The sequence below is a fragment of the Macaca mulatta genome, chromosome 7, assembly GCF_049350105.2.
Source record: "Macaca mulatta isolate MMU2019108-1 chromosome 7, T2T-MMU8v2.0, whole genome shotgun sequence".
Lineage (NCBI taxonomy): Eukaryota > Metazoa > Chordata > Mammalia > Primates > Cercopithecidae > Macaca > Macaca mulatta.
The window spans coordinates 74,394,915-74,410,370 of record NC_133412.1 but is presented as its reverse complement, the minus strand read 5'-3'; the positions used below and the strand labels follow the sequence as shown (position 1 = coordinate 74,410,370).

The window sequence follows — 15,456 nt, the reverse complement described above, 5'->3', positions numbered from 1 at the left end:
GAATTCTGTGTGGTGACCTAAACCTAAAAAATGCCTTTTAAAGAAAGTTACTTGCTGCTGATGGAAGCAAGGCAAATATAAAATTTTATGACATACTAACTTGAAGGACATTTAAAATCTTGACTTTTAAGAGAGAGAAAAGATATAAGCTAAGTAGATTAAAAACCTGTGGGTTAAAAACCGAGGTGACAAGCAAATGACACCATATTAGAAGATTATTTGTGGGGTATGTGATGACGTCAACGTGGGTTTGTTTCCTTGGTGGTGAGAACTCCACACTCCTGGTAGTCAGACTAGGTAGCATTTACCCTTCCATGACTTGCCTCCAGTAGTTTCTCCTGTGGCCTTGATCTAGTGCCTGAGATGTGCCCTATGTTCCTCATCTGTTTCGATCTGGTTGACTTCACAATAAGCCATTATCATTGTAGCCCAGATTTATTTTATTTTATTTTATTTTATTTTTCTCAAGACAGAGTCTCACTCTGTCACCCAGGCTGGAGTGCAGTGACTCGATCTCAGCTCACTGCAACCTTTGCCTCCAGGGTTCAAGGGATTCTCCTGCCTCAGCCTTCCAAGTAGCTGGAATTACAGGCACACACCACCATGCCCGGCTAATTTTGTATTTTTGGTAGAGACGGGGTTTCATCTTATTGGCCAGGCTGGTCTTGAACTCCTGACCCCAAGTGATCCATCTGCCTCAGCCTCCCAAAGTGCTGGGGTTACAGGTGTGACCCACTGCACCGTGCCCGCCCTACCCCAGATTTCTTGACATGTCATCTGGCCAGTCACCCAGCACGTTCATGGGGGATTGCAGCCCAAGAGAAATAGAGAGAGCTCTGGCTAGGAAAGAGGGAGGTCCAGGTCCTTGTCTGGCTCTTCCTGGACAGCCGCTTGTCTGTGGGTAACTGCGCCTTCTCTGGGGATGTTTTAGCTCAGCTGTAAATTTGGAACATTTGGTTTCCAGTATCCCCTTTATCCCTAACATTGAATAGATACCACACAGAGGAGGGGAAGATGATATGTAAATTACATGATGCTTGGTAGTCATGGTGGAATGTTGCAAGGCAGTAGAGGTGTCTAAGGTGGGCCAAATGGCTGCCGAGATAGAAAAGGGAGGACAGCGTGAGGGGGCTGGAGAAAACTTGGTCTCTTTCCCAGTCTTGTCCAGGCCCAAGCCTAGCCACAGGTATGTGCTGGACAATGGAAGTTCATACCTTTAAAGGTGACTACTAGAGCATCTTGTATTGTAAAAGAAAAATTAAATTGTATTGGTTATGTTCCACTGTTAAAAATTGTAGTAAAAGAAACATAACATTATATTCCACTTTTTAAGGGAAGAAAATGTACTATTGCTATACGTTTTAGGAATATTCTAAAAAAAATAGGATTAATTCATTCAGCAGATTTTTATTGAGCTATGTACAAGAGAATGTTTTAGACTGAAAGTTATAAAATGAAGTTCTCGTCTTTTATAAGCTTATAGACTAGAGGAGCTGAAATATTTCAGTGAAAAAAAGTAATGTTACATGCTCAGTTAAAAACTCACACAAATACCAAATTCCATAAGCACTGTAGTTAATCAGAGTTCTTTCATCGTGTAAATAACAATTTTATATAGTTTTTAAGTAAAGAATGGGAACTGGATTGCTTTAATATATGGTTTTAGAGAAGCAGAGAAGACAGCTGTGCCTCTCCTCTGTGAAATGCCTAGCACCCTCCATCCAGCCTCTCCTCCGGACCTGGGGCTCACTAAGTGAAAGCCCAGAGATTTAGAAGCTCTGCTTTTATTGAACCCAACTTTGTCCACAGTTGGCCCACAGGATTGCTTGAACAGATCTATTATTCCTCTTCCCCAGAATGGATTTCCAACATTAGAGGACAGGAATTGTGTCCCCCACAGACATCTTTTCTTTTCTGAACTGAGCACACCCTTACTGCTATCAGTGGCTCCTAACAGATCCTGGTTTCATATTCCCACCGCATCACGGGTGCTTCCCCTGGGTACCCTTTTCTGATTGATAGCCCTTGTAAGCATGGCTTCAGAACCGAAAAGCTCACACTAGGTTTAGGGGAACCAGTGACAGTAAGCAGAACAGTCCCCTCCACTGTGCTAGCCAGAGAGCGCAGGCCTTTACAAATGTAATCCCCGATCACATTTATTTCCTGATGGCCACATCACAGCCTTGGCCAAGAATCTCAAGTCTTTCTCACAAGCTGTTTTCTACTACATCATCTCCATCTTGTTGGGTGAGGATTTGGGGTAGCGGTGGGTCCTTGTACTAATCGTAGTGAGGTTTCTAGAGGCAAGAGCAGACCCTGATTTATTTTCCTAATCAGTTTTGTCTTCATTCTGGCCCTTACCTGGCTTATCTCCCTTGAGATCATCCCTTTAAGGATGCGTGCCCACTTTGGACTGTTCAAGAAATCTTTCCGGGCTTCCCGCCCCTAAACCAGCTTGCCTTGTCTCTGAGCTGACTTACGTGGCTCGTGAGACCTTAGCCCTGCAGAATTGTGTCCTTCCCTTCATCTTCCCTTTTGGGATACCTAATCAACACTGCCTATGAAGAGCTTTTCATCGGTTGTTGACCTGTCTAAATGACTAGCATTCACCTGTATCTCTCTGTTGGGGGCATTTGGAACTCCTTACACTCCTTATGAGATGCCTTGCTAACAGCAAATATTCTATGTCTGTTATATTTCCAAATCTACCAGTTTAGGAACCCTACTTTGCAAGTCTCCTCAGGTCTGGGCACTGCATTTGGTACTAGAGCTACATAGATGAGTAAGATGTGCTTCTTGTCTCTGAGGAGCTAATACTTTAGTTAGCAGGGAAAGTGAGTGATTTTGGTATAGGCTTGTAAGTGCCCACAGAAGAGGTTTACGCAGAGTGTTGTGGGTGCCTGTGTCAAAGAGGGCTTTGCCAGAGCATACTTGAGTTGCATCTTAAAGGATAAGCAGGAGTTTTGAAAGGAAGAAAGGTGGAGAAAATGTTCCAGGTAGAGGGAGCAACATGTGTAGAAACAGGCAGGACATCCGGGCACCTCTGCTCAGTACTAGATGGCTGCTGGTCAGGCAGATATGGAGTAGGTGTCAGGGGAGGCTGGAACAGCAGACGTGAACCAGATGATGAAGGCCTTGTGTGCTGAGCCAAAGGCTGTGGACTCCACCCCGTAGGTAGTTGAGACACTGATATATTCTGCGCAGGAGAGTGTCGAGCAGGATAGAAAATCACTTGGCTACCAAGTGGAGAATGGAGTAGAAAACTGGAGGAGATGAGGCAAGTCAATCAGTTGTGAGGCTGCTAGAGGCCCATCCAGTAGTTCCCAACAGAGTATGGCTTCATATTCCCACTGTGGTACTTGATATCAACGTCTCCTCCCAACCTCCTATCAAAAAACCCATGAAGAGGGAAAAAGAGACAAAAATTGACCGTAGCAATAATAAATAAAAACACACAAAGATAAGATGATAGGTCAGAAGCTGAGAGAACAGAAAAAGATAGGGATCTCCACTGTATCTGTCGTACTGTGGAGACTAATAAAGAAGCCTGTTCCTGAACTGTGCCTCGCACACTTCAGTCTTTGAAGCTGAAATACCAGTGGCCATAAAGGAAGGCAGTGGAAATGAGCTTTGCTTTACTCCCACTGCGTTCTGCCAAGCCTGGGATGCTGGATTGCTCTGACCAGAGAAACAGATGGCTGAGCCCCAGCAGAGCAGCAAGGCTGTATGAGCTGGGCAGAGGCCTGCACTCTAGCCCCTGCCATCCCTGCTGCCCCTTGAATCCTTACTTTCTGCATCTACTCAGAAACCCAAGGTAAGGAAGAGAAGGATATGGACAGAGACATGGTTTTTCTACTGTGTTTTAAGAAGGGACAGAGGCATGAGGAACCTGAGGATAGTTCTCCACATACTGTAGTTTCAAAACAGCAAATTGCATCAGTTCTCAGTTTTAGTTTGAGAATCAGAGAAAACAGGCCAGGAGCCCGCTCTGCAGCAGACCTGTGCATACCTGCTGGCAGTACTCTCCAAACCTGAACTGTGCTTGTTGATGTGGTCTATAGCCCAGACCTAAGAGAAGGACGGCTACTGACACCAAGGGTGTTCAGTGAAGAGGTGCTAAGGAAACTCTTGTGACCCTCTTTGTTAGCAAACTCTCAGCCTGCACAGATGCGAATTGCATTCAGGGATGTGTAAACAGGATGCAAAGGGGGGCCTGTGAAAAGTGCCACCACATAATGAAGGGGGAAAAACAGCTCTGAAGACTAAGAAAATTATTTTTTATAAGACACTGTAGAACCTTTTGAAGACATATGCTTAGTGGACTCAGAAGAGGTGCAGCAGTATTTCTTTGTGCAACAGGAGTAGGTCTCTGTAATAAAAGGGAAGATCTCATAAAGGGAAATAGAGAAAATTAAAAAAAGTACTGCTTGAAAACCCAAAACACATTAACAGAATTAAAATCTATGTTGAATGAAGAAGCAAGATTGAACCCAGAGCACCAGATGCTTTTATACAATTTCTTGATTCACCTTGGTGTGCAGGTGATAATATACCATTATCAATCCCATTCTTTGTCATCTGAAACTCATACATATGGCAGAGAAAAATAGCAAAGCACAAGTAATGGAGTTGTGCTTTTGTAAAACTTAACTCATTAAAGGGCTGGGCTATATTCTTATAGTGAGCCTCCATTATGTGGCCTTTTTTCTAGTGTTGTGCTGAGACCATTATCAGAATTATTTGTAGTTGCCTAGAGTAGCTTGAGTCTGGTAGTTGCCCCCAGTATCCATTTCTATTCTTTTCCTAATAACAGAATCTCTGATGTGTAGCTGGGCATATGGCTATCTAGAAAATAGATTGTGTTCCCTAGTTTTTCTTACAGCTGGCCAATGGACCCATCATGTGTATCTTCTGGAAAGTATCCTTAGGGAAGGAGCATTCCCTTTTTCCTGCTATCTGGAATGTGGACATTATGGCTAGTGTTCAGTATCTGTCTTGGACCATGAGGAAGAAACCTCATGTACAGACAGTAGTGGAGAAACACTGGTAGGAGCTAGGTTCCTGATCCTGCAGAGTCCGTGGCAGCCCTGGACTGTTTCCCTCTGCACATTTTTGATGTGTGAAACAGATACTGTTTAAACCACTCTTCTCTGATGTTTTCTATCTTGTGTGGCCAAAATGAATCCTAATGGTAAACCAAGTAGCATGGTTTTAAGACTTTCCCAGTGAGGCCAGGCATTCCCATAGCTCTTCCCCAGGAAGCAGCCTTTCCCATAGCTCTTCCCCAGGAAGCTGAGCCTGCCTGCTCTCCCCAGTCAGGGGGACCAGGGTTGAACTGGAGATTGACACCTGGCCAGTAAGCCCTGAAGTGGCGTGTCTACAAGGGATCTTCCAGCAGAGCCATGCAGCACCCTTTGGTTTGCTCCCTCTGGAGAGGATATGTAGGTGGACGCTAGAAGAGTACAGAGTGAACACGGAAAAGCAGAGGTGTTGAGGGGGTGGGGAAGAGGTGAGCATGAGAGATACTGGCTGGTCCCTAGAGCTGCTTTTCCATTCCTGAGCAACTTCCCTATCCCTGGCCTATTCTGCATCTGTTGTTAGATTCAACCTTTCTCAACCTGGATTCCGTAAGAAAATGAAGCCTGAATGCCCACAGGCAAGAATGGGCAAAGGAGAACACAGTCATGCCCATTCGTTTGTGTATTATGTGTGGCTGCCTTTGTGCTATAATGGTAGAGTTGAGTAGTTGTGACAGTCCATATGGTCTGCAAAGCCTAAAATATTTACTCCCTGACCCTTTACAGGAAAAGTTTGCTAAGACTGGGGCATCTGGCTGAGTGTACTGGCTGACACCTGTAATCCCAGCACTTTGGGAGGCCAAGGCAGGAGGACTGCTTGAATGCAGGAGTTCGAGACCAGTCTGGGCAATGTAGTGAGACCTCGTCTCTACAAGAAATAAAAAAATTAGCCAGTGGCATGTGCCAGAGGTCCCAGCTACTCATAGCTGGAGCCCAAGAGGTCAAGACTGCAGTGAGCTGTGATTGCACCACTGTACTTCAGCCTGGTGACAAATGAGAGCCTGTCTCAAAAAAAGATGGGGGCATCCATCGTGCATGATGAATCTCTTACATATCTGGAATGGTTATGTTATGTACCATCTTTGGGAGAATTGAGAATTAGTCGCTCAAATTATTTTCTGGATTCTGTGATTCAGAAGTGGTTCTAATCCTTGAACTAACAGCTGAAGCAAATGCAGTCAGTCTTGACTAATTTCTGTGCCTTCCTAGACACATTCTCCAGGAGGCCAGCTCACCTTTGACTTGACTAGTGCAGTCTGGTTATGTTCCTCTACATTCTCCTCCTTTTAGAGTCCCTCTCCAACATGAGTCTTCTTCCTCTGGGTCTGGGGTGAGTTCCTTCCTTCTCCAGTGGAGCTGTTCTTCTCTAGAGTCCTGCTTTCTTCTCCCAGTGTAGGATGAGTTCAAAGCTGTTGCATATCTCCAGTGGAGCACTTCTTTTCTTTCTCCTATTCTATGTCACGTTTATTTCTGCTCTGATATTTTGGCTGTATTTTCATTCCCCATGGCCTCTAAAGCTGCTTCTGCAGAAGGGTTGAATTCACTCTGTATGGGAAGTCTCGTACTCTTTGGGTAACTTTAGTGGAACAGTCTCTTGTACTTTTCTAGACCAGTCCTCTGTTCTTAACCCTCTCATGAGGTGTTGATGCTCTTCTTTCTGACCGATTACAATATCTTGCATTTCCTAGTTTTGGATTATTTTTGGTTATTAATTTAGCCTCCATTTTACCTAGGAACTCTTCATCCTTTGTGCTCCTTAGAATGCAGTGGAGCCAGCCCTTGGGCTCCTTTATCCCCGTTGTAAACATAGCCATCACCTTGTGGTAATAGACATAAACTTGCATTTTCCTTTGGAAGAAGAGACCAACGGCTTCTTTCATGTAAGCACAAAGTAGGGAAAATACTCTGCCTGAAACAGTGCAGGTTAACAAAGATCGGAACAAGTGAATGCATATCATCTTAGTTAACTGTTAATTCATACTCCATAATTGTTACAGTTAACACAGTCCATTGAATGGGAATTTGCCCCCAAAAGAGAGAAAGATCAAGTAGTCAAGAAGGTGAGTGAATTCAGAGAGTGAGGGGATCATTTACTCTCCCTTCTTACCCCTCTTCCAACTTTAATTGTTGTAATTGTTTAAGTATATTTGGTTTTTAAGGATTATTTTTATATTTGTTTTAAAGTTTTGTGTTTTTTTTAAGGTCTATCAGATCATCAAAACTCTCAGAAAACACAGTTATTGTTGGTGTAGTACGCAGGTAAACTTTCATTTTTTTAATGTTGAAATCGAGGTGTTAGTGTAATACTTATTCTTAACAGATGGCCAAATAGCAGCTTGCGTGCTGTGTCAGGCATTCCCCTTTGTAGTATGGCCTTTTCTTCTTTATTCTTTCTTATTTTATTTCGCTTCTTTGGTTAACTTCCTGGAAGGACTTTCTGCTCTCATGCTAGATTTTTGTGATTTTTAAACTGCCTTTCACTTTAGAAACAGGCAAACTGTGAGAGAATTCCATTCCTAAAGGTATGAATGTTTTCTAGGGGTATCTTCCTAGGGCCTTCTAATTCCAAATATCTCTGAGGATTTGAATTACACATAAATGGGGGAATCTTAGGTTTTGTCTTTAAATTGGAGGTAAGGAAAGAAGAGAAATATATTAGGAGAAGGGCAAGTATTCAAATTAATTTTATTTAGCTTATATGTTTTTATACATAGAAGAAACGTTTCTGTGTCCTTTAAACTTTTTTCCTGAGCTGTAGGGGAAAAAGGAATTAAAAAAACCTGGAAGTAGAAGAAAATAGGAGTAAATTTAACTTCGTTTAAATTAAAAATTTTATATATTAAAAAGATATTTGGACACTCCTGTATTCCTGCTATTAATGTAGTTTCTATATTTCAAGTATTAGAATATGTAATTCCAAAAAGCCAAATGTGAAACTGAAACAGAAGACAGTTTTCAACTTTATCCTTTAAATTTGTAGATTAATCTGACTCATCTAAAAGTACTCATAACGAAGTATTTAAATTAGTAGAGTAAAAGAGGTGAGATGTAATTGATAAAAACTATGTCTGTGTTCTTTATTGTGTTATTTTGAAGGGTGGATAGAGAAGAGTTGTCCGTAATGCCTTTCATTGCTGCTGGATTTACAAGGGTATGTACTCACTTATTTGTTATACAAGTATAATTCAATTTGAGAAATTATTTTATCTCAGTTTGGTACCCAGCAAAAGCTTTGAATTAATTTGAAGAAAAAAAATTATTTTCTGGCCAGGCGTGGTGGCTCATACCTGTAATCCCAGCACTTTGGGAGGTCGAGGTAGGAGGATCCCTTGGGCCCAGGCATTTGAGACCAGCCTGGGCAACATAAGGAGAACCTGCCTCAATCGTACTTAAAAAAAAGAAAATTACTGTCCTTGTTTTATAGTTTGGTTTAACTTCGTTTAACTTTATAATCTGCTAATCTAATCTATAACAGTTCATGTTCTCAGTCTCTCAAAATTACGCCTGCTAAAGTCATCTAAACATAATAAAATCCCCTTTAATGGCATATTCACTAAAAATTATACCATAGGATGTATTGTTATGATGCTGACATGTATACATGCAAATTTTTAAGCCAGTTCAAGGATTCTGGAAATAAGGCAACCCAAACACAGCTCTCTTTCTCTCCACTCCTAGCTTGAATGTGTTGGTTTATCTAAGCCAAAAGGTTGCTTGGGGCTTTGGTCAGCTGGCTGCAAATGAGGCCTTAGGAATCATACAGAGAGAACTTAAGTAAGGCTGACCCTTGGGCAGATTTGTAGCCCAGGTTTGTATAAGTAAGGTAGTCAAGAAATCTCAAGCTGTGAATTTAGTTTCAGGTTTTCTGGATGAGTAGGACTCCTAAGTGCCTGACAGAAGCAAATACAAATCCTCCCCAGAGGAAGACAGCTTCATCTTTGCCTGCAGAGGATCTCCATAAATAATTGCTCAAGGGCAGCAGGCAGCAGTAAGTCAAAGCTAGAGTCAATCCACCAGGTGACAGGGCATCCCAAAGAAAAACTAGCAGGGAAAAAAGCCTAGTAACAGACCCTCACATCCCTCGGAGACTAGTTATGAGACATGAATTATAAAGCAAGTATGCTTACTATAGTTAAAGAAATGAAAGATAAGCCAGGAAATATCTGCAAGGAATAGGAAACTATTAAAAGTGTCATGGCAAATTTTATGAAGAACAAAACTGAATTGTAAGAAATTAAAACACAATAATTGAAAAATTTAAAACTTAGTAGGTCACATGTAGCACAGAAATACAATGACAGGAAATAGGTGAAGAAATGTGGAGGATAGTGTGTGAAGTTTTGTGTGTATATATAACTGGAGTTCCAGGAGAAGAGGAAGGATGGAACAGAGGAAATATTTGAAGAGTTACTACCTGAAAAATTTCCAGAACTGATGAAAAACTAATTCATAGATTCATGAATTTTGACATATCCAAAGTAGAGTAAATTTTAAAAGAGGACACATCCTAGTGAAACTGCAAAAAAATAAAAATAAAATAAAAGGACTTAAAATCAGCTAGAGGAAAAAAGATTACCTTCAAAAGAATGACACACTAACAACTAGCTTCTCAGCAGCAACAAGTGGAAAACAGAAGACAGTAGAATAACGTTTTCAATGCAGTAAAAGAAAATAACTTCCTTGGGAGGCTGTGAGCGGATCACAAGGTCAGGAGATTAAGACCATCCTGGCCAACATGGTGAAACCCCGTCTCTACTAAAAATACTAAAATTAGCTGGGCATGGTGGTAATCCCAGCTACTTGGGAGGCTGAGGCAGGAGAATCACCTGAACCAGGCAGTTGGAGGTTGCAGTGAGCCGAGATCGCACCACTGCACTCCAGCCTCGCAACAGAGCAAGACTCTGTCTCGAAAAAAAGAAAAGAACTTTCTAGAATTTTATACCTAGCATGTATATCTTTCAAAAATGAAGGTGAAATAAAGACTTTCAGAAATGTGGACATTGAGAGAATTTGTAGCTAGCAGATCCTCACAAGGAAATTCTAAAGGATATATGTCGACCAGAAGGAATGTGAATTCCAGGTGGAAGGTCTGAAATGCAAGAGATGAGTAAAGAAAATGATCTGTATAGGGTAAATATATATTTACTGTAAGAAACAGTAATAATGTCTAGTTTCATGAGAGGATACAGGGAGAAAGAGACTACAGCCTTATATATCCAGTCAAGTTATTGCTTAACCTTTCTTTTGGGGATATACATAAAATTCAGAGATATATTTCCCCAAGCGGTCTGTCTGAGGAAAATAAGTCAGAAAAGGACTCTAGCCATATAAGAAATGAACTAGAACAGAAATTTGAAGAGGAGAGGAGGGAAAAGTAGTGAGCTATAAACCCTGCCATGTGCATACTCCTTCGTGGTGCCTCCTGCTTTCTCTGGCTCTCTGTCTTTCTTTATAGAGGTACCTACACTTATGCATATAACATTAGTCCCAAATGAATAAACATAGACTGGAATATATAATATTCTTTTAGAAGAAGGGATGTACCCAAAGAGGAATTTTAATAATAGCTCAGTTTTAAATTATAGACCATCTTAGTCAACCCTAGGTGTTTGCAAGGTTTGTAGGGAGGATGCAGGCATTCTTTGAGGCTTATCTAAGAGACAGAATGAGAATGAGCACATCTTTGTGGGAAATGTGCAGAGTAGAGCATCACTATGTGGGAGATACTTTATTCTGGGGGTAATTGGTATCTTGTTTACAAATAACAGTAAAGAAATCTATGTTTGCTTTTGAGATGATGAAAAAGAAGGTAACCATTGATAGAACAGGAAAGTTAAATAAAACTTCCAAAATAACAAGAGGAAATAGGGAGTTTACAGCAACTTGATCAAATTGGGAAACTGAAGAAAGAGGAAACAACAGTGTAAAATCAGTGAGAAACAAAGTGAGATAGAATATAAGCAGCCCGGGCACGATGGTTCACGCCTGTAATCCCCAACACTTTGGGAGGCCAAAGCAGGTGGATCACCTGAGGTCAGGAGTTCCAGACCAGCCTGGCCAGTATGGCAAAACCGCATCTCTGCTAAAAATACAAAAATTACCCGGGCATGGTGGCTCACACCTGTAACCCCAGCTACTCAGGAGGCTGAGGAAGGAGAATCGCTCGAACCCTGGAGGTAGAGGTTGCAGTGAGCCGAGATCGCACCACTGCACTCCAGCCTGTGCAACAGGGGCGAGACTCCATCTCAAAAAAAAAAAAAAAAAAGAGAATAAAAGCAAATGTATATGAATAAGCTGAATTCTTCCTTTAAAAGGCTGTTAGATTGGGTTTAAAAAGTACAATTCTGTAACACTTATAAGACACTTAATGTGATAAAAGGAGCTTAAGTAAAGGAACATAGAGGTAGCAAGTAAATGCAGACAAAAAGAACACAAATATTGATACTAATGTCAGATTAGGTGGAATTTAAGATTTTAGTTTATATGTAAATACAATTTTATATAAAAAGCACACATTAGGTTATTATAGTTTGTATAGTTGTGGCTTTCTTGTGTTTCTTCTTTTTGGACAACCCCCACAACATACACACATATCAGCACCTGCCTCCATTCCCTGACCTCTAGTAATCCCTGTTAAATTGCGTGAGAACGGTTTACTTAGCCAGCAGTAAGGTGTCCCAGGTTGGAAGTCAGAAGTCCCCTATTCCTGATGGATCTTTACATCATCCCTCCCTAAGCTGCTTGCTTTTGCAACTAAGGCTGCAAAACTGGCTATTCCTTTTAACAAGAACCTTAGAAGCTTCCACTTTCTAGTGAAACTTAGGGGATAGATTTTTCCCTCTGCCTTGGGTTATTTGCTTACCTACAACCACACGAGGTCATTAAACCTTGTATTTGTTTGAGGTCTCTTTGAAAGTACACAGATGCACTGTTGGAAGTTTGTGTTTGGTGACTGCCATATTTGAAATTCTGCCCGAGAAGTGTGTCAGCACAGTTCTGTGGACCAGAAAGAGCATCCTGGTAGAAGGTCAAGTAAATCATGGTCCTTCTATTTTCTTAGTATTACAGTGTTATCATGGAGCTAACTTGAAAAGTATCTGACACACACACTCTTGCTACCCTCAAGCCTGTGCACCTTAATCAAGGAATCCTCTGAAGACTTTGACGGAATAACTTTTAGATGCACGCCCCTGTGAGCACATGTCCATGCAAAAAAGCCCAAAAGCTTTGCAGTAGTCACTTTAGAAGCACCTGACTTAGGAAATGTGGAGGGTAGTGGCAGGCTCACCATTTTGTAGATGAGGAATTCATGTGGGTGACCAGTCCTCAGAGACCACAAGTGGTAACTAATCTCATCCAGAGTCTTACATTTGTGTAACAAAAGGATGCTCAGGTTACTGAGAAGAACAGTTAGACCTAGAGGAAGGGGATTCTCCCAGTCACAGCTATAGGCAGTGGTGCCAAGGCTTGAATCTGAAAGCTGACACCATAATGATATCTCTGGTATAGGGGATGGTGGGTAGGAAGGGGCATGAGCTATTTTGTGGATTAGCCATGATTCAGGACTGAAAAGTAGATGGAGGACCTGCTAGCCTCCTCAGTTGGATTTGGCCATTGAGTCAGTAGACTCACTGCTGGGTGTGCCTTAGAATCCCCTGAATAACATCCCATGGGAGTCTGTTTCAGTTGGTTTGAGGAGGGGCCTGCATGCTGCTGTTTTTTCAAATTGCAGGTAATTCTAATATGCAGCTGAGAGTTGAGAACCACTGGGAGAGACCTAGCAAAGATGGGCTCAGGTTCTAGCCATGGGTGTGATATGCTTTGGAGAAAGTGACGTTAAGTTAGCTTGGAAGACTGTAGGATTTGTAGTCCCAGCCCCTTTCATGGGAGGGGTTAAGGGAGAGGAGGCTAACTGCTGTTTAAGCAGAGGGAATAAGCTTGCTTTCTGAGGATCCCTGGACCTGGTTCTTCACCCTTCACGCCCTGTGGGATCCTTGGGACAGAAACAAAAGTTGGCAAGGGGCAGGAAAGATGAGATGTTTAGATAAAGAGAGCAATGTTTAGACATGTATGGCAAAACAAGTTTTGAGGGAGGGGGAAAACAGTAGGAGCAAGATGCTGAACATTTGGTCATGTTCTAGTTTTTTTTACCTTGGTTTTCTGCCTTTGGGATAAAAAAGTTTGGTGGATAGATAACATTCAGACCCAGTAAAAAGTCTGATTGCATGCATGGGAATCCATTTGTGGAATTGGATAAATACACATTCCATCCAGAGCCCCCACATCCGAAGATCTTACCTGCAGAGGAACTGAGGACTCCTGTCTATCTCAAGACCACCATTCCTTGTCTCCTGGAGTGGCACAAGCACTATGTCAAGAAATCTCTTTCCCTGTCCCTGCCCAGTCAGAAGTGGGTTCCTGTCCAGTGCTTTTGGGTGTTCCCGTGGGGTCTTGGCTGATGGAGATGTGGACAGCAGGTCTAGCATACTCCTCCCCTCTCAGTTGATGGGAGCTGGCAGGCATGTCACCTCTGTCAGACCTCTGGGTGAGAAAGGGGCTCTGTTTTGGCCTATAGGTGTAGGGTTTATCATGCTCCTGGCCAACAGATCTTGCCTTCCCCTGTGGGGGTGACAGTAGCTGTTCTTCACATTTATGCAGCAGTTTGTACTTAAAATGCTTTCTCCCATTATCTCTTTTTATTCACACGGTGACCTTCACTGGATAGGAACAGTATTATTTTTCTTGCTTTACAGTTGAGGAAGCAGGCTCAGGAATGTTAGATGCCTCGTATACAATCATACAGCTTTTAAGGCATGAACCAAGTGCTAGATTTTTGGGTTGCTTGACACCCAGACAAGACCCTGATCACAGTTCAAACGGGACATTTGCGTTCACCATGGTAGTAGAAGGAACTCTTCAAGGGGACCCCTGTCCCAATTGGTCTGGCTGGGGTTTATGGATAGTGATCTGCAGAGGCTCTGCCTCTTAGGCATCAGCTTCCTTCTCAGCCAGGTAGAGTGTTGTCCACTTATTGTGCAGGTAAAAAACAAAGAGCTCTTTAGAAACGGGAGTAATGTTCACAAATATTTTTACGTCTGAATAGAACTATGTGGCAGAACACAGTGGCTGCTAAGATGTCTTCATGGAGTATTTAATTTGATGGTGGAATGGGTCCATCTTCTCAGAACTATGTAATTCACTTTGTTGTGAGATATTTCTACTATGTAAAGGTTATACAAAATACTTAATGTCCACAGCTATAAGAGACACTGGGCAAATCCATCCATGACTTCTGCCAGTGCCTCTGCTGTGGAAGATAATCATCTTCCGGCTTCACTGAGCCGCTGTCGGAGGTTAGTTCAGGAAAATGTTGTCCATGTCAGGCTTTCCCCTGTGAAATACAGGTGCCAATAGAAATGCAAGTGTATTTTTGCTTATTGTAAGCTTACATGACTTTAAAAAGGACCAAATACTGTTCTTGAATATATTCTGAAAGCATAATATAAGTAGGAGTTTAGTTGGTAAATTTCCTCCTCTACATGTTCTAGCCTCTGCTTTATCAGTGACATGAAAACAACCAAAATGCTCTTAATGGAAGATGCTGAAAGAAAAGCATTCTTTTCTTCTCTTTTTTCTTTTTCTTTTTTAAATGCAAGGCTGCTAAATGATAGAAGGAAAAGCATTCTTACACCCTATTTTTTTAAAAGCTAATTTGGTGCCCATAAATTTTCTCTCTTACCTTCTGTTCGTCATTAATGATAAAGTATTTTTTAGATTTCAGTTGCCAAGTTGAGAAGTTTGTTAAAAGAGTTATTTTTATTGGCACACATAAAGAAGCACCTTTGTTTATCCACAAAATTCCTCTTTCTGTTTGTAGAGGTATGTGGAAAACCCCAACATCATGGCCTGCTACAATGAACTGCTCCAGCTGGAGTTTGGAGAGGTGCGATCACAACTGAAACTCAGGTAATTCTACCACTTCGGGAAAACCCTCCAGGCCACACAGGGCAGCATGGCAAGTGAGAACTTTGGTTGTGGGGATTACTTTTGAGCCATAAGTGGCCTCTTGCAAATATGGGATTGGAGAGAATGGAGTGGCAGCTCCCCTCATACAGACTTTCTGGAGTTGGCCTGGATGTCTAATAAACGGTCATTTTAGTGATTAGAGACTCACATTTAAAGATGGAGCCCCCAAATAATAGTAAGTTTAAAAAGCAGAATATAAACTGCATATGCTGGATTATCTGTTTTGTTTTCTAGAGAAAAAAATGGTTTTAATACACACACCCCCAATCTATTCACATTAGTTATCTCTGGTAGGTGACATTTTTTTCTTCTCTACAATAGGTGTTTTATCTGCTCTTAATAAACAGGGTTT

At 41.8% G+C, this 15,456-nt stretch overlaps 1 protein-coding gene across 5 annotated transcripts in view; it reads left to right on the top strand.

The window, feature by feature from the left end:
- Nucleotides 1–15,456, top strand: part of PDE8A (phosphodiesterase 8A) — a 155,046-nt gene that overhangs the window by 85,029 nt on the left and 54,561 nt on the right. For 3 of the 5 annotated variants that reach the window (XM_077937737.1, XM_077937739.1, NM_001266644.1), the window contains 3 exon segments: nt 7,281–7,337; nt 8,175–8,229; nt 14,956–15,044. In XM_077937737.1, the coding sequence (XP_077793863.1) occupies nt 7,281–7,337; nt 8,175–8,229; nt 14,956–15,044 (201 nt within the window). 5 annotated transcript variants of the gene reach the window in all.